We start from the raw sequence: 22400 nt of genomic DNA, 5'->3' as shown, positions 1-22400 counted from the left end.
TTGTGGAGGGTGAGTTTGAACCCAGGGGCATTCTACCTATAAGCTACCTCCCTATTTTTTTTTTAAACAAGGTTTCTCTAAGTTGCTGAGTCTTGCCAAGTTGCTGAGGCTGTCCTTGAATCTGCGATCCTTCTGTCTCTCCCTCCCAAATACTGGGATTACAGATGTGTGCCACCACATCAGGCTGGAGATGTATTTTACAATGTAGGGGCTGTGAGCCCTACCCTCCCATTCCTCCCCACATCCCTCCCCGGGAACTAAGGGAAAACCAGGACAAACCGCCTGCTCTTAGCTCCTGAATAAGCCTTCTTGATGTCACCTGTTCTTAGTTACCTGCTTCTAGTGGACTACAGATCCTACCTCCGACAGGTGGGTCAGGATGGTATCAGTGGATCAAGTTTGATCCAATCACCTTTCCTCACACCTCACCCTTGAACATCTCCAGACCCTCTCGTTCTCCACATGTAGCTGTCTCATGAATGAATTCTCTTCTTCAAAACCCATCATTTTGCCGGGCATGGTGGTACATGCTTGTAATCCCAGTACTTGGGAGACAGGAGAATCGCAGGTTCGCGGCCAACCTCAGCTACTTACACCCTCTGCAACTCAGACCCTATTTAAAAAAATAGGGCTGGAGCTGGGTATGGTGGCACACGCTTGTAATGCCAGCATTCTGGAGGCTGAGACCAGAGGATCGCAGTTTGCGGACAGCCTCATCTACTTAGTGAAGCCCTCTGCAACTCAGTGAGATCCGGTCTCAAAATAAAGAATAAAAAATAGGGCAGGGGGTGTAGCTCGGAGGTCGAATGCCCCGGGTTCCATCCCAAGACCCGAAAAAAAAAAAAAAAAGGTTGAGGGTATAGCTCAGAGGTAAAATGTCCCTGGGTTCCATTCCCAGTACTGCAAAAAACAAAGCAAACAAAACAAAACAAAAAAATAGGGCTGGGGGGTGGAGCTTGCATGGCAGGCAAAATGAGCCTGGCTTGGTAACACCCCCAGTCTCAACTCTGTTCTTGTTCTTAATGATGTATCACCCCCATTCCTTCAAGTACAGAGAAGCTGATAGTCAGTGACTGCCCGCAGGACCAGGACCAGGACCAGGACCCACAGGCTGCCCTCCTGCCACCCCAGACTCACAAAGTCCATGGAGACGATGGATTCCACGGTTGAGTTCTCAGTCTGGGTCAGCATCATGATGGAGGCGGGGATGTCCAGGGTGAAGTTGGCCGGCTGTAAGTGGACCGTGGGTGGCTCCATGGCCATGATCTGCAGTATGAAGGGCTGGGGCAGGATGTACATCTCTGCGATCTGGCCGTCCAGGGAAACAAGAGAGAGGGAGGAGAGAGGGAGAGTCGTCAGGAGTTGATGAAGGGAGATCATGAATGTGGTTAGCCTGTGGTAATCAAGTCTGAAATCATACAGTTAGAATAGAAAAAAGTCCTTTCATTGTCAGAATAACGGCATCACAGACATGCACACGCACACACGCACACGCACACGCACACACACACATGTGCTTGGATCAAAAGAAAAGTTAAAGAACTCACAAGTCTTCCAGAAGCACTTGTACGAAAATGAACACATTCTCACGGTGTCCAACCCAGAATACTCACCTGGGAGAGAATGCTGCCAACACCTTGGTAGTTTTGAAATAAATATTTGGAAATCTGAAATATAAATACCATCACATCACTGTATTTACCTGGATTGTCTTATTAGGGAAAATGTAGCATTCCCTATAATTTGATGAATCGTGAAGCTGTTGCACCATAAAATGATCATTTTATAGTCCAACCACAGGAGAAGCAAAGTTACTTGCCAGAGGTGATACAGGAAGGTCTGTTCCATTTGAGCAAGCCCTTATTAGCTTTGGAAACACTGTGTGTATCACATCTGAACACTGTGTGGAGATGTTCCGTAGGCATTAGCACTACATCTTGTGTTACTGACCTCTTTTTCAGAGGTGACAGAGATGGGATGCTTTAATCATTTACCTCCATGGATGAACAGTCTTTGAGTCTGAAGCTATTAGTGTCTGACTCCCTGCACTGTGAAGTGGTGGGTACTGCCATGCTTACCATGGTCAATATGAGATATCTCACCACTTTTATAATTAAGGTGTATGGAGAGAGACAATTTTAAAAAGATGCTTGATAAAAGGTGCTGGTTGACTTGTTGGAGAGAGTGGAGGCACAGGGTAAAGAGAATCTGCTCTAGAATGATCACTGAACATAATACATTAGCTGTACTTATCATCAAAGGAAAACCTTATGTTGGCACAACACAAGACATAACCATGACGATGATTAGCAGGAGGTATACAGGACTTACTCTGTACTGGGCATTGGTCTGGGTACTTTATATGCAAAATCCTTTTTCCTCTGGGGAATTTAATCCAGGGGTGCTTTATCACTGAGCTATATCCAAGCCGTTTTTATTTTCTAAATTAAGACAAGGTCTTGCTAAGTAGCCTAGGATGGCTTTGAACTGGAAAACTTCCAGCCTTAGCCTTCTGAATTGCCAGGATTATATGCATGTGCCACCAAGCCTGTAGTGTGTCTGTCTGTCTGTCTGTCTGTCTGTCTATCTATCTATCTATCTATCTATCTATCTATCTATCTAATCTTTTAATGCCCATAACAACTCTGAGTGTAGAACTCTTCTTATCCCCTTTTCCAAATGAGGAAACTCTAGCACAGAGAAGTTAGGTAAGTTGAAATGACTATGGGTCATCAGCCATAATCGGTGGAGGGAGGTCTTAGCTTTGATTAAGATCAGTTGAGAACTGAGCCAGATATCATAAACAGACTGAAATGAGGGGAATTGGAAATGCAACAACTTCACAAGCACTAATGACGTGCATTCCACAATTACATCTTTCATGGTCCTGCTAGAAGTGAGAGCCTAAAAAGGGCCAGGAATCAATACTACCAGGGCTATGACATAAGATTCCCATAATGAGATTCTTGTGTGAGTGTGATTGTGTGTGTGTGTGTGTGTGTGCGTGTGTGTGTGTGTGTGTGTGTGTGGTACTGGGGATTGAGTCCAGTGGTGTCTACATCTAAGCCACACCCCTAGCCCTATTTTATTTCATTTTTAAATTTTGAAACGGGGTCTCACTAAGTTTCGGAAGGTCTAAGTTGCTGAGGCTGGTCTTGAAACTGTGATTGGTCCTCCTGTCCCAGCCTCCCGACTACTGTGATTACAGGTGTGCACCACCACTCATGGCTCCATAATGGGATTCTTATCATAAGGCTAAATGATGGCACCTGTTGTCACCGTCCACAAACTCCACTCACCTCCTTGGTGGAGAGTGTGACGTGGAAAGCTCCAGCCAGGAAATGGGCAAAGGACGCAGATTTAAAAAAATACTCAGAGATGCCGATGTAGAGCATGGAATCACTGCGCTCTGGGAGGGTGAAAGGCACAGGCAAAAAGGGGGGGTCGGCGAGGTTTTCCAGTGGGTAGAACACGCCCTGCGGGGAAGCAGAGAGAAAGACCAGGTGTCAGGCGAAACCTCGACTGTGTAGGACTGGGAAGGTTGGCCCTCTCAAGTCAGAATAAGGAGAATCCCAGAAACCCAGTCAGGATATGGAAATGATAAAGCGTCTGTCTCCCTGGCCAGTGACTGTTTCTAAGCTCCAGTGTATCTGGGCTCTTGAACATGTCTGTCCAACCCAGGAGATGGTCCTGACTTACTTTTCTCAAATGACAGAATGAGGTGCAGGTAGCTAGAGGGGCCACTTCTGAACTGTCCCTGCAGTGCCATCAGAGACGTCAAATCTGTGACCTTTAAAGTCCATGCCTGCTGAATAGCTGGGGAGTTCAAGAAACACTCAAAAGAGCCCAGGACTCTGAATGGCTTCAAGCTTATCTTAGAGGCATTCCTATGCCGTGCTCCTTAGCTATCAGGTATCATTACAAAATGCTGTCTTGAACAACACTGACCTGATTTGAAAGACTGATTGAATGAAATGCATTTTAACAGACAATGGTATTGGCTGGCTCCCAGGGTTCCTCCCTCTTCTCCGCTTCCTGCCTGGCCACGCACTTCCTGAGAAGGAAGGCTGAGATGGCAGATGAGCTTGCCAAGGCTCAGGTCTCTGACCCTGGTGGCAACCGTCTTCAGGAAGATCATCCGTAAGGAAATACCAGCCAAAATTATTTTTGAGGATGACTGGTGTCTTGCTCTCTATAGCATTTTCCCTCAAGTGCCGACACATTTTCTGGTGATACCCAAGAAACATATATCCCAGATTTTTGCAGCAGCAGAAGATGGTAGTGAAACTTTTCCTGGACATTTGATGATGTCAAGAAGTCTACGGCTGACCTAAGCCTGAAGGGGGGTTATTAAATGGTGGTGACTTAAGGTACAGATGAGGGACTGTCTGCCTACCAGGCTCATCTCCATGTTCTTGGAGGTCAGCAGGTGAATTGGCTTTCTGGTGAAGCATGTTTTGGGGATAACATTCCCATTTCTAAGCAATGATTAAAATTTCAGTTTATAATATGTTAAATAGCATGCTCACTTATTTTGGTATATGGAGGTATAGAAGAAATAATTTAAAAATGTCTATATCATAAAAGATATGATTGCATGGTTAAAAAACAGACAATGGTATTAACCTTGGCACAACATTACACATTAACACAATGATCATTTTTCCAGGGTCAATGACCACCATTTCCATGTGTTTAAGGCCCTGACAGAGGTCAGCAGCCCTCAGTTAAATCCACTAATCTGAGAGCTAGCAATAGAAGTGCCAGTATGTACAATCTTCTGATGTGTTCAGGCCAATTTATATAAACACAGGCTGCTTTACTTGCAGGCTCTTGGCCTCAAACCTACTCCCAGAGTCAAAGGCATCTTGAGACTTCCCAAGAAGAAGGAAGTATTTCTGTATTGTGCAATATAGGCAATCAGTTGCCCATTGAGAAATCATGAGAGAGAGAGAGAGAGAGAGAGAGAGAGAGAGAGAGAATCTGTGTTCTACTACTGAGCTACATTCCCAGTCCAAAAAATTGAAATGGTCTCGTTAAGTTATAGCGTGCTGGCCTTGAACCTGCAAGCCTCTTGTCTCTGTCTTCCAAGGACTGGGATTATCGGAGTGCACCACCATGCTCAACTTCAAGAGTCTTTTAAAAAGGTATAAATGGGAGGGAGTTGCTAGAAAGAAAATCACGTTATTTGTTGAGCATGTGTGTATACTTCCTTCTACACATAATCTTTTTTCTCCAAATACTGGCTCTTGACAGCTGGATGAGGATTTCGAGAATGATAAAGTTACCTTCAAATTCAGGTCCAGGTAATTCTCGGTAATTTCTGGAGGGCCGGTTAGGGAACAATCCAGCACAGTATAGTTGTTAATCTTGGTTAAAACTAAATGACCCATGAAGCAAAAAGAAAAGTTATATTCACTAAAAGCATAATACAACATATGAATAATGTCTAATCAGAGCAATATTTAAAATTTTCATTTAAAATACTAATCTCCCCTTTTCATAACTAATGCATGTTTACTTTTGAAAATTCAGGCAAAGTAGATAAGTCAAAGAGAAAAGTAAAAATCTTTCTTAATCATGTTACCTTAATAGAAAAATCAATAAAAATTTGGTGCATACCTTTATAGGCATGAACCTGTATGTACACACACACACACACACACACACACACACACACACACATCAGATAGTTATATTTCTAAAAGAAAACTAGCACAAAGGTTCTTATTAATATTAAGCGATATATGTATACACACATACATAACTGAGAGACTTTCAAGTTCAAAGTTATAGATTTCTATGTAGAGCTTCTTCATTTCTTTTTTACAATGAACATATACTATTGTGGCAATTATAAGTACCTTTTAAAAAAGATATTTTGAGAGAGAAAGTAAAATGCTTTAGAGAGGCCAAAGACATTCTCAAGCACAGTGCCATTAATTTAATTACATTTTGCATTAGCATTTTCAGAATAAAGCAGAAGGTAAAGGGATCAGGGGGCAGAGGTGGGTGGAGTTCTTGGGAAGAAAGATGGCAAAGTCTGAGATGAGTTATTGGCACAGTACTTGATTTCTGACTTGGCCTGGGGAGAGCTGTTTCCTTGACCACCGCTACCTGCTGTGGGATATGAAGACTTCCTCCCCATTCCACAGGAAGATACCTGAGCATCACAGGTATCTTCTTGCATATCATGTTTGGTTTATCCCCAAGAGAGACACGAGGAGCAAGAAGAGATGGAGTGGCTTGCTAAGATAAGGGGATGGTATAATATGAGGCCACGACATTTTTTTGTAATGTGTTCAGGTGTCCAATCTAAATGGATCCCCTTCACCAGTTGGTGAGAGAAGAGGACAGTCATCTTTTTACAGGTGAGGGGATTGAGGTTCAGCCTGCCCAAGGCAAGTGAGGACATGGGAATCCTTCACTAGTTTTTTCCAGACTACATCTTCTATCTCTTTGTCTATATTCTTCATCCATCTGCATCCACTCCTCAATTCACAGCCCCTCCACCCCACTGGCCATTACCTTTGATGCCTTCACCAACTCAATATTTATTAATCTGGTATGGGTTGGGCACTGTGCCTGATACTGGGGCCACACAGATGAGTCAATGTTCCTGCTCCCAAGGAGCTCATAGTCCAGGGACCAGGAGACAGGCATGTGATCAGGAAATTATAATACAATATAGTAAGAGCAGATCTGAAACAAAGTCAGTGGTCCTAAAAACCTGTTCTTACAGCCTTCCCTGTCTGAGTAAAGGCTAATTTCCTTTTTCCAGATTCCCAGTTGCTTGGGGTACAAGACCTACAGTCACCGCTGACTGCTCTCATGACTCACATCTGATCTGTTGGCAAATGTCTACCCATGAGGTCTACCCAGAAACTGAACATGTCATTATCTCTTTGCCACCTCACTCTAGGCCAGATGCCATCATTTCTACTCTGTTCCGTGGTGTCTCTGCTTCTACCTTTGTGCCCCTTTTCTTTTTGCTTATTGTTGGCCATAAAAGCCAGAGACATCTCCCCAAAATGTCAGGTTATAATCAGGCCTTGCTCAAACTCTCCAGAGACTTCTCATCTACTAACAGGCGGACTTTGCCCCCAGAGCTCTGAAAATCTAAGCATTCCCCTTCCTTGTCTCTGACCTCATCTCCTGCCACTTTCCCCACACTGCCTCTGCTCCGAGCATGGCCTCCTGACTTTTCCTCCAACACCCTTGGCACATTTCTGCCTCAGGGACTTTGAGTGCATGACAACTATCTTCAGGCATGCTACCTGGCATCTTCTTCATGCATGCTATGGTGTGAATGTCCCTCCAAAACTCATGTTATTTAATTGCCAACATACTGGTACTGAGAGGTGAGACTTTTTTTGTGTGTGGTACTGGAGATTGAATCCAGGGGCATTCTACCTCTGAGCTACACCTCCAGTCCCATTTTTTCTTCTTTATTTTGAAACAGCATCTCACTAAGTAGTTGAGGCTGGCCTCAAACGGTGATCCTCTTGTCTCAGCCTAGTGCTAGGATTACAAGCATTCTCCACCAGAGGTGAGACCTTGAAGAGGTGATTAGGTCAGCGGCACCACTCTTACGAGTGGATTAGTGCCCTCATCAGTGGGCTAGGTGAAAAATTCTGGTCCCTTTCCTCTTTTTGTCTCACAGGCACACACCTGCCCTTCTGCCATGTTATGACTCAGCTTGAAGTACCCCTGCCAGATGCAGCTCCTCTGGCGTGGATTTCCCAGTCTCCGGAACCGTGAGATGCATACAGCTCTATGGCCTATAACCTACTGAGTCTGTGGTATTGGGTTACAGCAGCAGAAATATGGGCAAAACCAGTCCAGATCTGGGGTTGGTCCCTCCCTCTTCCCTTCAGGTTCTTCCAGTAAGGTCACTGCTTAATGGTGCCTTTCCTGGCTGCACTATCTGAAAGGAAAACCCCTCCCTAATTCCTCCCTGCTTTGTTATTCTTCTTACCATCTATCACTGCCATAACAGAGACTTGACTGCTTATCTGGCTTGCTGTCTGTCTCTTCGTACTGGTCCCTACTACTACATCCTCAGCACCAAGACCAGCGTCCAGCTGGTTTCAAGTGCTCAGCACACCATCAGCGAACAAAAGGATGGAGTGCCAACAGAGAGATACATGTACAGTGTCACATAAACACAGAGCAGATGTCATTGTATGGGGTGTAGGTTGTCAGGCAAGATTTCTTAGAAGAGACCATACCTGAGCTGAGTCTTAAAGAGGACTGAACAGGGCAAGGGAAGGTGGAGGCTACTGAGTGGAAAGGACCACAACCTGCAGGGATCAGCAGAGTGCGGGTGCAGAAATAGCCGCCCTATACATATTTATGAAAAGAGTTGAGGGGGCAAGGGAGGAAGCTCCTCCAGGCATGGGCCGCCTGCGCAAAGGCAGGGCATGGGGGGCAGTAGGAGCAGTTTGCTTGCGGAGGCAGAGGAAGGTGCATGATGAAGCAGAGAGAGGTACACCGAACCAAAGTCCAGCGATAACCTGGTCAAGGTTGGTGTCCATCATTCCTAAGAGGATGGACTTGGTGCCAAAGCTCGGATTAGAGCTCATGAGGATTTAACTTGGGGGCCAGCATCTCAGTCCCCGTGGATGAATTTGGTGCCAAAGCTCGGATTAGAGCTCATGAGGGTTTGACTCGGGGACTGGCATCTCCATTCCTGCCAAGCTCCCTGCTCCTCCTGCAGTAAAGCTGCTGAGCAGCTGAGGAGCTCCATGCCTAGGGTGAGTCCCTTCACCAAGTCCTGGTACTTTATTGTGCAGGGTGGAAGGAAGGCAGAGGGAAGAGCGGGCACTCTGCGGCCTGGAGAAACAGACCCGGGAGCAGCAGCGGTATATGAAGGTGGGATGAGGGTCACCCCACGCCCGGATCCGAGACTCACCCTCCAGTGCGCTGAGGTTGACATTTAGTGCTTCCACCTCGTTTGTGATGACGGGACAGAGCTAGCCACCCAAGACATTAAAGAAAAAAGCACGTTATTATATTGAAACCAAGCCCTCTGTTTCAGAGACACCATCCCTTTAGTCACTATGATTTTCCCCTATATTAGCTGACACCCATGGGTTGGAGACCTGAACACGTATACCACATGTCACTAAATGCTGGCTAAACTTCCTAGCAACCGGGACCACACCCACTCAGCCCGTAACAGAGCGAGCTGTTGGCTTTTCTCCTGTGGCATGTTGGGGCATGGGTCCCCATGCGTGCCTCTGTGGTCAAACCCGAGGAACCTGCAGCTGGAGCAACCGTGTCTTTCCTCACTGCAGGCACCGCCCACCTTGGCATCACCTCCAGAGGCGGTTCCTGCCCTGCACTGAAGGGCTATGACTGGAGATTTTTGCTTTCCCCAGGGCTAGTTGGAAATCCCTGAGGTCAGAGACCTGTTTAGGAACCTGTTTTCTCCCTTTTAAACATTTACTTATTTATTTCTTTATTTTTTGTGGTACTGGGGATTGAACCCAGAGGCATTCTACCTCCAAGCTACACCTCCAGCCCTGTTTTATTCTTTATTTTGAAACAAGGTCTCACTAAGTTGCTGAGGCTGGCTGTGAACCTTTGATCCTCCCTGTTTCAGCCTCCCAAATACTGGGATTACAAGTGCATATTACCACGCTTGGCTTAACATTAAATTTAAACAAAACAAACAAACGAAACAGTTTTTCACTAAATTGCTGAGGCTGTCTCAGCCTCCCAAGTACTGGGTGTGTGTACCACCACACTCAGCAGTTTCTCCTTTTTTGCATTGGATTAACTCAGGTCCTCTATCATCTATCTATCTATCTATCTATCTATCATCTATCTATCTATCTAACATCTATCTATCTATCTATGGTATTGGGAATTGAACTCAAAGGCATTCTACTTCCGAGCTACACCCCCGGCCCTATTTTATTTCTATTTTTAAACAGTGTCTTGCTAGGTTGATAGGAGTCTCACTACTTGCTGAGGCTGTCCTTGAACTTGTGATCCTTCTGTCTCAGCCTCCCAAGGACTGGGATAACAAGTGTGCACCACCTCGCCCGGCTATCCTGGGTCTCTTAGAGCATGACAGAGGGTCAAGCCTGGGTATGCTCCCTGGTTTGCTATGCATGACAGCTGTAGCAGAGACTCAGGAGCCTGGCTCCAGAGCCGAATCACTTGCAAGTCACTCTGACTTCAGTTCTTTTGTCTGCATCATGGGATGAGAATTATATGGACCTCATCAAGTTGCAAATAGAAATTGAAGTGACCTACGTGAAAAGGCCCAAGTGTTCAGTTTGTTGCCTTGATTTCATTTGATCCTCACTGTGGCCCTGAGGGGCAAACACTGCTTCCCCTACTTACAGATGGGAAAGCCAAAGGGCCGAGAGGTTCAGCGAGCTGCCAGGGAGACAGCGCTCAGATATGAAGTCTGGTCCCACAGCTAGACAGCTGTGTTCTGAGCCTTCTATCTTTTAGTGGCTTAGAGAGAACCATTGATGCAAAACATCTATTCTTTCTTTCCTTCTTTCTTTCTCTCTCTTTCTCTCTCTCTCTTTCTCTCTCTCTCTTTTTGGTGGTACTGGAGGTGGAACCCAGAGGCTTTCTACCTCTGGGCTATACTCCAGACCTATTTTATATTTTATTTGGAAACAGGGTCTCACTAAGTTGATGAAAGCCTCACTAAGTAGCTGAGGCTGGCTTTGAACCTGCACGATCCTCCTGTCTCTGTCTCCCAAGCGCGGGGATGACAAGCGTGTGCCACCACGCCCGGCAACATTTATTATTTCTAAGCCACATGCAAACTCTGAGAAACTTCACATTTGACTGCTATGACATAAGTCACCCTTCACTGGGCTCCTGTCAGAGACTAAAGGACCACATCCCGTTTTTAACAGGGGACAACCAAGTGTGGGGTGCTTGAGGGTGACAGCGATTTCTCAATCCTCCAGGGTGCACGCTCACCTGTCAGGTAGGGATGGAAGAAGGCCAGGAAGCTCCAGAAGCCCCTGGCTGGCTCTGCAGCCTCTTTGGGCAAACTTTTGGGTGTTTTGGAGGGTTGATTTCCTTGCTGACTTTCTTTAACCACCTACTGTTTGCTAAGCGCAGACCTGGGCACTGGGGAGAGGAGGGAGCCGCACCCCACCATCCTTGTACTTCATTTTCGGCCCTCATCGCTGTCCTTGTCTCCCCCAAAACATGAAAAAAGGTTCAGGGAAGGTTTGATGAGGATTGTAAAAGAAGGTGCACAGCCAATTCCATCGTTCCCGTTCTCAGGCACTGACTCCCAAGACTCAGGATACGCACGGCTTTGGAAGGTATCTTCACTCATCCTGTTCTCTTAACTTATCCTACTTCATGGCAATATTTTTTCTTCTCCATTCCGTACCTATCCAAATCACACCTATATGTCAAGGCCCATTTCAGCTAGCTTGAGGCCCCCATCCTTTAAATATCTCCCTAGACATTTCCAGGACCTATTTCTTTGATTTTTTTTCCATTTTTTTTGAACCCCATCAGCTCAATCCAATCATTTCATAATTATTTACTTTATTCAAGTTCTCATTCAATTATTGTTTCACAAGTCTGACTTTGGATTTTCTTTGTTTTGTTCTTGGGGATTGAACACAGGCATAATCTATCTCTCAGCTATACCCCTAGCCCTTTTTATTTTAAAACAGGGTCTCATTAAGTCACCTGAAGCTGGCCTTGAACCTGCACTCCTCCTGTGCCAGCCTCCCAAGTACTGGGGTTACAGCTGTGTGCCACCACGCCCAGTTCTTACTGCTGTCATTTTTTTTGTTCGTGGGACTAGGGATGGAACCCAGGGGCATTCTACCTCCGAGCTACACCTCCAGCCCGATTTTTTATTCTTTATTTTGAAACAGGGTCTCACTGAGTTGCAAAGGGCCTCACTAAGTGGCTGAGGCTGTTCTAGAACCATGATCCTCCTGCCTCAGCCTCTCAAATGCTGGGATTACGAGCGTGCATCACCACGCCAGGTTTACTGCTGCCATTTCACTGTAGTTAACCTTTAAAGACTTACCAATCCATTTAACTTCTTTAAAATGGGTTTTTGCAGGGGCTCAGCAAAAGAGTTATACAGTACACTAGGAAAAGAAAAAGAAAAAGAAAAAAAGAACCAGTGTCAAACTTGCTGCGGGTGCTGCCTGAGAATCCAGCCCCAGAGCCGCCTTTTCCCACCAGGGTGTTCTCCCTCACCTGAGTTCTCCAGCAAACGAGACGTGGGCATGGCTGACTTGGGCACTGCAGTCTTGGAGCTGCAGAAGTGGGTGGCCAAACTCATTTCTGGTGAGAATAATGATACCAGCAAAGTAGATTCCAGAGAGAAACAGATCAACTGCTCCTGAGTCTTGGCTGTTCAGACAAAAAGTGCAAGGTTACAGCTTGCTAGAGGTGGAGATGAATCTTGTTTCTAAAATGTGTTGGCTATGGGGGAGTGTGCCATTTGCCTACAATCTACAAGACTGGAGTTCTTGAGATGGGGAAAAGGCATACAGCAGGCACTCCATGAATGTCTGCAGAATGATCTAGTGAATGAATGGATGTGTTATTCTGGAACAGCAACCATGGGGGGACGTAAACATCACACCTAGCACACCTTTAATTCAACCCTTCCTCTCTGTGTGCGGGTACAAAGGTCTTTTGGTTGGTGAAAGAGGGGCTCAGGTTGACTACTGTGCTCCAACCTCCATGTGAGGTGGAAAGCTCTACATCTCATCAACTGCCCTTGCAGATGGGGGAAGGCCCACTGAACAGCTGGCTGGAGATCACACAGTGTTTTGTTAGGGAATCTAAGATGACCTTGGACAGTCAGAGGTCTCCAGTTCTTAGAAAATCTTAAATGATATTTGATCAGTTTCTCTGCTTTTAGAAACTGCTTTTTTAGCAGTTTCTCTGCTTTCAATTTACAACTCTTTCCCCCGTGTAGGGACTTGCTGATTTAAATTCCACCCAGAAAAAAACAAAAACAAAAACAAACACTCTTGAGAAAGACTGTTACTAATAAGAGAAAAAAGCTTAATATTGAAAATAGTGATGAATCAGCAGAGTGTGGTGGTGTAGGCCCATAATCCCAGTACTTGGGAGGCTGAGGCAGGAGAATCACAGGTTCAAGACAAGTCTCAGCCATTTAGCAAGATCCCATTTCAAAATTAAAAAATAAAAAGAGCTGTGGAGCAGAGCCGGGCATCGTAGCACACTTAATCCCAGTGCTGAGACAGGAGGATTGCATAGATTCAAAGCCAGCCTCAGCTACTGAGTGAGGCTTTCAGCAACTTAGTGAGACCCTGTTTCCAAATAAAGTATAAAATAGGTCTAGGGCTATAACCCGGAGGTAGAAAAGCCCCTAGGTTTCACCCCAAATACCACACACACACACACACACACACACACACACACACACGGGCTGTGGAGTATAGCTCCAAGGTAAAATGCCCCTGGGCTCAATCCTTAGTACTTTGCCCAATAGTATTGAATTTATACAGTTTTCATTTTTGCTCCATTTCTTCCCAGAACAGTAGCAAACATTCACTGAAATACTCACAAAAGTGGAGACCAGATATGCCAGTTTGTGCTGATGTTGGCTGTGGCGTGGTTGGTCAGTATTTGGATTCCTACCCCGGGCACGAAGGCTAGTGAAGTGTTTGGGAACGAGAAGGCATTGATTTTTATGCTGTAAAACAAGAAACAGGAGAGTTGGGGCAGCTCTTCTGCAAGTCTCTAAGTCAAGCAGAATTGGAAACGTGGTTGCAGAATTCCCAGCTTGGCAAGTAGATCCCTCTTGAGCACCCAGTCTGGGCACTCCCTCTTGTTTTCCCTTCTATCCAGCAGGAAGAGGGGCAGTAGACGCATTCAGAATTAAATTTGTAAATAATCAAGTAATCTACTTCTTTAGAGACAAAAACAGATACCACATTACCATCATCATTTTGCCTTATTTCGGACAGAACAGCTATTTTCATGGGGGGCTGTTGTATATTTGTAGGACATTTGGCACATGTGTCTGTAGTGTCTTCCCCCACCAGTCACTGAGACTACCCAAACCGTGCCTTCTGTAGGTGGTTGAAACGCTGTTGCGAGGGTTGGTTTCCTGTAGGATACTCTGGGCCGAGGAACAGATCACCCTAGGTGCCATGGGGCGCTGGGTTGCTTGTGGCCTATGGCAGTCGATGGCCACATCATGATGACATGTTGTGATGGACACGAGTTGAAGGACTCCTGCCAGCCAGGGGCTGGGTAAGCACTGGACATGCAAAGCTCATTTTAACCCTCGCTCTAATCCTAGGAGGCAGTTGCTGTTTTTGCAACCCACAGTTCAGAGATGAGAAGATAAAAGTGGCTGAAGTCACGTGTAAGTGGTAGAACCAGACCTAGAGCCCTCCTCAGTCTGGCTTCAGACTGCTCTTAGCCACTTCATGGATTGTGCAAAGAGCACTCTACTTGGAGCCAAGTTCTGTAGTAGCTGTATGGCCTCGGCAAGGCACTTAACCGCTTTCCGTCACTCACTCAAGAAGCGCTGCTCACAGGTGAGTTGGAAAGACAAAGTGGGTTCATGAGAGTATAAACTGCTGCACAGGACAAACGCTGTGTGATGAACTTAGATAGGAAAATTCTAAAACAGAAGTGTGAAAACAGGAGAGATCGTGGTTTTTTGAGATGTCATTTCTTATGCATCCTTTCCTACCTATTCTCTTTTTTGCAGAACTGGGGATTGAACTCTGGGCCTTGTGCATGCTTAGCAAGTGCTTTACCACTAAGCTACACACCCAGCCCTGTCTCCTACCTATTCTCTATCATATATCCTGAGTTCTGCTATGGGAAGAGAATGGCAGGGATTCATTTAATATAACGTGAAAATATTTTAATTGTAATGCATATTGGCTTAACCAATTTATTATAATTATAATTAGCTTTGTAAATATATATTTAATGTCTACCTCTCCCATTAAGCATTTAGGGCAGGAGATATATCTATGATGTTCACTGCAATATCTTTTATGCCTGGAACGGAGCCTGGTCTGTAGTAGGTGTTCGAATACGCTGGTTGAATGGCTGACAGTATACAGACTAGGGTATATTCATCAGAGCTTCCCTTGATCACCATCTCTCCTTCCCCATAAAGAAAACCCCTTTTTAATGGAATGTTATCACTGAGAGCAAGGAAATGATTACTTCACAGAGTTGGAGTAGCAGGGCATTTTCATTAAAAAAGCATTGGGCAAAGTGTCACAGTCACAGAGAACTTTTTATAAAAGTTTAACTCTCCCCTCACCTTTAATATTGAACTCAAGATTGTCAGAGACAGCTTCTCCCTGTACTGTCTTTGGGATGTTGTTGGCAACCATGGAGGAGACTGACAGTGGCAGTCTGAACATCCATTCTCTTTGTTTCCCTAAATATCTCCAAATTTGTTAGTAAAGGCAACGTTATCTGGTTGGAAAACTATTTTTCCATTCTCCCTTGCTAATAAGTCTACTGCTATGGTGTGGATTTAGAATAGCCCTCATGAAAATAAGGCAGCAATGTTGGAATCCAGGCTTGGTTGTTAAGGAGGGCTGCAGCCTTGGGGATCATATATGGTCCCTCCTCCTTTTTCTCTATCTTTTCTTCCAGCCTCTATAGGTGAGAGTAAAGCCTTATGTTCCCCCTTTCTCTACTTCCTGCCACCAGGCCCTGAGATCTGTGGTCCCTAGCCTCATATAGACCGAACCCAAGAATCCCCAAAGAAACCCTGAGCAAACAAGTCTTCCTTCCTCTAAAGCACATGGTCAAGACTTTGGAATATAGCAGCAAGAGTGTTAAGACATCTATCCACTGTTTTTAGGAGGACTCTAATTAGAGCAGAATTTCAGAAAAAGCTCTTTTTTGTGTGTGGTACTAAGGATTGAACTTAGGGGCATTCTTCCTCTCAGCTATACCTCCAGCCCTATTTTTTTATTCCTTATTTTGAAACAGCATCTCACTAACTTGCAGAGGGGCTCACTAAGTAGCTGAAGTAACCCATGATCCTCCTGTCTCAGCCTCCCAAGTACCTGGATTCCAGGCATGAGCCATCACGCCCGGCTGGCTCAGTTTGGAGAAGCTCTTTTACCCTTGCCTCTTCCTCCCTCCAGCTGCATGAAACATAAATTTGATGGCTGAAACTTTAGTGACCCTGTTAGGTCATGAGGGAAACTTGAGAATAGAAGCCAAAGCTAAGGATGGTAGAACAGAAAAAGGAAAGGAGGCTGGATTTTGATGAATCAAGATTTCTTGGATGTAAGGCCAAGTGCTCTTCTCTTTTACTTACTTGGTAAAATTGTAGTTCACGTAAGTAATTTCCAGAAATTCGATAGTCTCAGCACCTTGTAAATCTGGAATGTTCTTTTCCTTTATAATTTTATCAATCATCTCCATCCCGCCTTGAACAGCTGTGAAAGAAATGAGGAAGTATATGTTGACCGTAATGAAGATGACAATGATCTAATTAACCATACAAATGAAATTTATGGAGTAAGATATGCTCGTAGATAGAAAACAGCAAGCAGGCGTGGTGGCGCATGCCTGTAACTCCCCAGTACTTGGGAGGCTGAGACAGGAGGATTTCAGGCTCATAGCCAGCTTCAGCTACTTAGTGAGTCCCTCTGCAACTTAGTGAGATTTTGTTTCAAAATAAAGAATAAAAAATAGGGCTGCAGGTATAGCATAGTGGTAGAATTCCCCTAGGTTCAATCCTTAGTAAAAAACCAAACCAAACTGGGCGTGGTGGCGCACACTTGTAATTCCCGTGTTTGGGAGGCGGAGACAGGAGGATCCCGCAGGTTCGAAGCCAGCTGCCCTGGCTTAAGAGAACCTGTTTCCAAATAAAAATATAAAATAGGTCTGGGAGTATAGCCCAGAAAAGAGTTCCGTCCCCAGTACCACCAAACAAAACAAAACAAACAAAACAAAAACAGCAGCCCTACAGAGTGGGTATTGTTTCTGCTTTGCAGATAGAAACACTGCTCCTCAGAGAAGATAAAGAACTTGGTCAAGAACATAGAGCTAACATCATGAGAAATTTTCATCACATGGCCAGAGCTAAAGAGTTACATCAATGGACAGCATGGCGGAAAAAGTGTAAATTACTCTTCAAAGGATGCTACTGTTATCATCATGCATATTTTGCAGATGAAGAAACTTGCTCTGTGAAGGTTAATTCTTGCCCAAACCATACAGCTAAGAACAAGGGAAGTTAGGAGACAAATCTGAAGTTTGCCTTTAGGATCTGTGTGTTAGAGCCAATTTCTGAGCTATTTCACATTATTCTTTTTCCAGATAATGATGATGATGATGATGATGATGATGAGATTTGATGATGATAATTATTATTATTATTATTATTATTATTATTATTATTATTATTTTGGCTGGGGATGGAACCCAGAGGCAGTGTACCTCCAAGCTACACCCAAGCCCTATTTTTTAGTCTTTATAATTTTTGAAACAGGGTCTCACTGAGTTGCAAAGGGCCTCACTAAGTAGCTGAGGCTCTCAGCAAACTGTGGTCTTCCAGTCTCCACCTCCCAAATGCTGGAATTCCAAGCATGCACCACAGGACCAGCATGATGATGATGATGATGATGATGATGATGATGATTGTACTGGGAACTGAACTCAGGAGATACTTTCTGAGCTAGACCCTAAGCCCTATTTCGTTTTTTATTTTGAAACAGGATCTTACTAAGCTACCCTGCATTGGCCTTGAACTTGTGATCCTCCTGTCTCAGCCTCCCAGGTACTTCAGATTCTTCAACTGATATATTATTGGTCCAAGAGCCATGGTCCATAAGTAACTCTTGGACTATTTATAATTCTAATAAAATAATATGACTGGGTGGTATGTGCACACATGTCTCCTTTTTTCAGGGGAAGGGATTCACATTTTTACCAGAATCCACAGGCTCCTAAGTCACAGGAAAGGTCAATATTCATGGCTTTTGTCTTATCTTAAAAAGTTCATTAACTCTTAATATGAAAGCACCCCGGAACATACTTTTCTCAACTTATGGGAGATAAGAGCACCTTCCCCCATTAAGGATCTTGACAAAAAAACTTTCATAGTTAATAGAGAATGGCCTTTAAATTTTAACCTCAGCTAGGCATGGTGGTGCACGCTTATAATACCAGCATTCGGGAGGCTGAGACAGGAGAATCATGGTTCACGGTCAGCCTCAGTTTCTTAGTGAGGCCCTTTGCAACTCAGTGAGACCCTGTTTCAACATAAAGAATAAAAAATAGGGCTGTCAGTGTAGCTCAGAGGTAGAATGTCCCTGGGTTTCATCCCCAGTACCACAAAAAAAATTTTTTTTAAAGGAAATTTTGCCTTCATCTCCAACACTGCAGTTTGAATTTATTTACAGGTATTCTATCCTTGTTAGAGCTAGAGAACAGATTTTATCCTCTAAAATGCAATGAAAAATATTACAATATAGGAGCTGGGCATGGTGTTGTAGGCTTGCAATCCCATTACTAGGGAGGCTGAGATAGGAGGATTGCAGCTTCATGGCCAAGCTCAGCAACTACGTGAGACCTTGCTTCAAAAACAAAACATAAGCCGGCGTGGTGGCGCACGCTTGTAATCCCCGCGCTTGGGAGGCGGAGACAGGAGGATCACGCAGGTTCGAAGCCAGCTGTGCTGGCGTAAGAGACCCTGTTTCAAAAATATAAAATAGGTTTGGGAGTGTAGCCCGGAGGTAGAAGAGCCTCCAGGAACCCCAGTACCACAAAAAAAAAAAAACCATAAAAAAGAAAAAAAGACTGGAGGTGTAGCTTAGAGGTAGAATACCATGGGGCTCAGTCCTCAGTACCACCCCCCAAATATTGTAATATAGGTACATAAAGATAGAATAAAAATTGTGAAGATAAGAACCAAAGGTAATATCAGAGAGTTTAGGTTTGAATTCTAATATTGTCACTTATTGGTTGTGTGACAAGTTATATAACTCTTCATCCCTTACTTTCCAAGGGACATTTGTAACTATGGAAATGACTGTTCACACATAGTAGCCAAGATTTGCTGAGCATTTGCTGCCACCAGGACCTGTTCTAAGCACTTTAGATATGTTGATTCTTTTATTTCCCACAACTCCATGAGTGGGCACTACTACTGCTATCTCCATTTTAACAAATATCCTGCGGGTGCTACTAATGATAGGAATTATAAAAAATTATTTTTAAAAACATGGAAAGGATATGGAGCACTCTTGAAATCCTAATACTTGGGAGGCTGAGAAAGGAGGATCGCAGGTGAAAGACCAGCCTCAGCAACTTAGAGATAGTTTTGGCAACCTTGAGAGACCCTGCTTCAAAAAAAAAAATTAAATGGGCTGGGGGTATAGTTTGGAGTTGATTGTCCCCTGGGTTCAGTCCCCTGTATCCCCCACACAAAACAAAAAAACTGCCATGGGGGCATGAAAAATTGATAAAAAAATAAAAATAGTTAATTTGTGTGCAGTGCTGATATGTGCCAGGACTGTCTATATTCTAAGCATATTCTCTTCTTTAATTCTCAAAGCAATCCAATGACAGCTATCATCTTGACAGTTTCTCAGAGGAGACAGGTGAGGTTCAGCAGAGTTCACTAACTTGCTCATGAGCCCAAAGCCAGTGAAGTTCATTTTCTAGGGCTTGGAGGAGTGGGGAGCAGAGCTCCTAGCATAGGTTTTAAGATCAGGCAAAACAGATTTGTCCTGGTTAGGATCTGGAGTGTCCCCCAAAGGCTCATGTGTTCCCATGCAGCAGTGTGCCGAGGTGGCGCTCTTGGGAAGGGTCTGTGTCACGAGGGCTCTGACTTCAGCCCTGGGGTAAGCCATAGCTGGTTTCATACCCTAATGGGATATGGGGGGGTGGTGGAAACTTTAGGAGGTGGGGCTTAGTTGGAGGAAGAGGGCCAGTGGGGGTGTGTCTTTGAGGCCCCTTCCCCTGATTCCTCTTTTTCTCTGCCTCTTGGCCACCTTGAAGCCAGTAGCTTTGCTTTGCCATGTGCTCCGCATGATGTCTGTCCTTGCCACAGGCCCAGGTACGAGGTCCACATGCCCACAGACCAGAACCCCTGAAATCACGAGCCAAGACAAATCTTTCTTCCTCTGAGTTGGCTTTCTCAGGAGTAGCTTTTTCTGACTAATGCAAGACTCGAGTTCAAATCTTATCTTGGCTCCGTACTGGTGTGTGACTCAGGGAATTTCAAATCTTCCCTCTATAAAAGGACAACAGCTTTTTCATAAGGTTGTTACTGGAATTAAATCAACATAAGGCACACAGAGCAGATTCATGGGCTGGGTGCTAGAGCACATGCCTATAATCCCAGTTCTTGGGAGACTGAGACAGGAGGATCACAGGTTTGAATGACTATCCTCAGAAACTTAGTGAGACCCTGGGAAACTTAATGAGAGTGTTTCAGAGTAAACAATAAAATATAGGGCTGTGGATGTAGATAAGAGGTAGAATGCCCCAAGGTTCAATCCCTAGTACTACCCAAAAGAAAAAAAAAAGCAAGGAGGGTGGAGAATGAATTGGGAGAAAGAGAATTGGGAGAGATCTGTCAACCTACATACAGCTAATCTCAGGAACAATTTTACAGGAGAAAAATAGGTCCATATACTTTGATTTTGCAGCCATTTTCTTCAGCACTGCCCCCACTTCAACTTAGCCCCCCAATCACATTCTAATGGTTTTCTTCCTAGTGTTTATAAGCACCCTCTAAACTAGGAACTCAGTCTTTCAAAGTCTTAGAATCCTTTGCATATCTAAGAAATAGGATGGATCCTCTCTCAGAAAATATATGCTCATATCCACATTAAAGTTTGACTTTGGAGGATCCTGAGCCCCTCTGAAGTAAAGCCCTTTCTGAGGCTCTAAAGAGCTATTTTATCTCAAATTTTCTTTCCTTTATCCTATTATGCATTTTGATTTGAGATGCTCCTTGTATGTGTATGGGAAAGAGAGTGAGAAGCCCACTGTGCTTGGATTTGCTCTCTAACACTCTCTTCTGCACCATCTTAGTGACCTCTGCTTCAGGGACTGGATGGCCCCACAGTAGAGCTTGTTGCAGCCACGAGTTGGCCAAATCCTGAGCTTCTGGGGTGGGTCATAGACTCCCTCTAGGGAGCAACAGCCTGGCTTCTGATCTCATCCAACTCACCATAGTCCAGGGCTCGCTGAGTTATCCTTGCCTTGATTCCAGGGTAAACGGTCTGAGAGGATGAGATGCAGAGATTCCACAGGAGGAAGCACCCCCAGAGGAGTGAGACCATCTTTGTTCGCATCTGCAATTAACCGACATTTATGGTTCCTTTATTATTCTTGACTTCCTTATTGGTCAAGCCCATTCAGCATTTCTAGGCTTTCTTGTGTTCACTGACCACTTTCAGAGCTCCATTCATCCAGCCATGCCTCCATCCACGCACTGACAATCAAGGTCTTCACTCAGTGACTAGGTATCACACACATCAGAGTGTGTTTTAGATGCTAAGGATGGACTTGTGGCCCCTGAGCTCCACATGTTTCCCCCGGAGTAGGAAGTGAGTCAGAAGTTTATGTGAGTGTGAACACTCACCCACACCTACAGACACAAGTATAGCACAATGCAGTGAAATACAATACGATACAATACAATATAATACAATACAATACAATAACTTTGCAGTAAATGCAGTGATTGGAATACATTCTCGAATGATTCTGGAGAGGTGGGGCTGGAGATTCTCGGCAGTTTTAAACAAGTTGGTAGATTAAAATGATGGCCTTGGTGGCTACAGGCCATCACATCTGCTTAAAAGACCCTTTCTGACACCCCTTTGCCTACAGGACTGAGGATCTTAGCTTGGCAACCAAGATTTTTCACAATTAGCTCCAACTTCTTTTTTGTGTGTGGTACTGGGAATGGAACCCAGGGTCTTTCTACCTCCGGGCTATACTCCCAGACCTATTTTATATTTTATTTGGAAACAGGGTCTCACTAAGTTGCTGAGAGCCTCACTAAGTAGCTGAGGCTAGCTTTGAACCTGCGCGATCCTCCTGTCTCAGCCTCCCAAGCGCTGGGATTACAAGCGTGCGCCACCACGCCCGGCTTAGCTCCAACTTCTTCGTCAACATCCCTCTTCTTCTAAGTGGTAATATTCCAAGATGGCCACTCTGAGCTCTTTGCTGCTGTTGGATTCGCCATATCTCTCAACTCTTCCAATATAAATACACATGCATGGGTGCATTCTCTCTCTGTCTGTCTCTTCCCCTCCCTTTAGGCGATGCACCCACCTTCTGCCTGCTGAATGCATCCTCCAGGGCCAGCTCCAGTGTCCTCCTCTGTGATAATGCCCTCCCCATGCCATTTCACACGGGGCTCATCACACTCTCCTTTGAGCTTCTGC

The 22400-nt window shown here is 44.8% G+C and overlaps 1 protein-coding gene and 1 pseudogene across 2 annotated transcripts in view; one reads left to right on the top strand and one right to left on the bottom strand.

Annotated features, from left to right (window-relative positions):
* BPIFC (BPI fold containing family C) overlaps positions 1–21299 on the bottom strand; it is a gene marked incomplete at both ends in the record, with an annotated part of 32313 nt that extends 11014 nt beyond the window's left edge. Inside the window, 10 exons of the mRNA XM_080706453.1 lie at positions 1138–1308; positions 1614–1667; positions 3300–3476; positions 5289–5380; positions 8915–8975; positions 12038–12101; positions 12214–12369; positions 13559–13687; positions 16304–16424; positions 21176–21299. Coding sequence (XP_080562579.1) covers positions 1138–1308; positions 1614–1667; positions 3300–3476; positions 5289–5380; positions 8915–8975; positions 12038–12101; positions 12214–12369; positions 13559–13687; positions 16304–16424; positions 21176–21299 — 1149 coding nt within the window. The remainder of the gene's footprint in view (positions 1–1137; positions 1309–1613; positions 1668–3299; positions 3477–5288; positions 5381–8914; positions 8976–12037; positions 12102–12213; positions 12370–13558; positions 13688–16303; positions 16425–21175) is intronic.
* Positions 4073–4489, top strand: LOC308270290 (adenosine 5'-monophosphoramidase HINT1-like; annotated as a pseudogene). The gene has a single exon. The product of its transcript is annotated as an adenosine 5'-monophosphoramidase HINT1-like (transcript).
* Positions 21300–22400: the final 1101 nt, after the last annotated feature.

Source organism: Muscardinus avellanarius, assembly GCF_963383645.1.
Source record: "Muscardinus avellanarius genome assembly, chromosome: 11".
Taxonomy (NCBI): domain Eukaryota; kingdom Metazoa; phylum Chordata; class Mammalia; order Rodentia; family Gliridae; genus Muscardinus; species Muscardinus avellanarius.
This window is presented reverse-complemented; position numbering and strand designations above follow the sequence as displayed.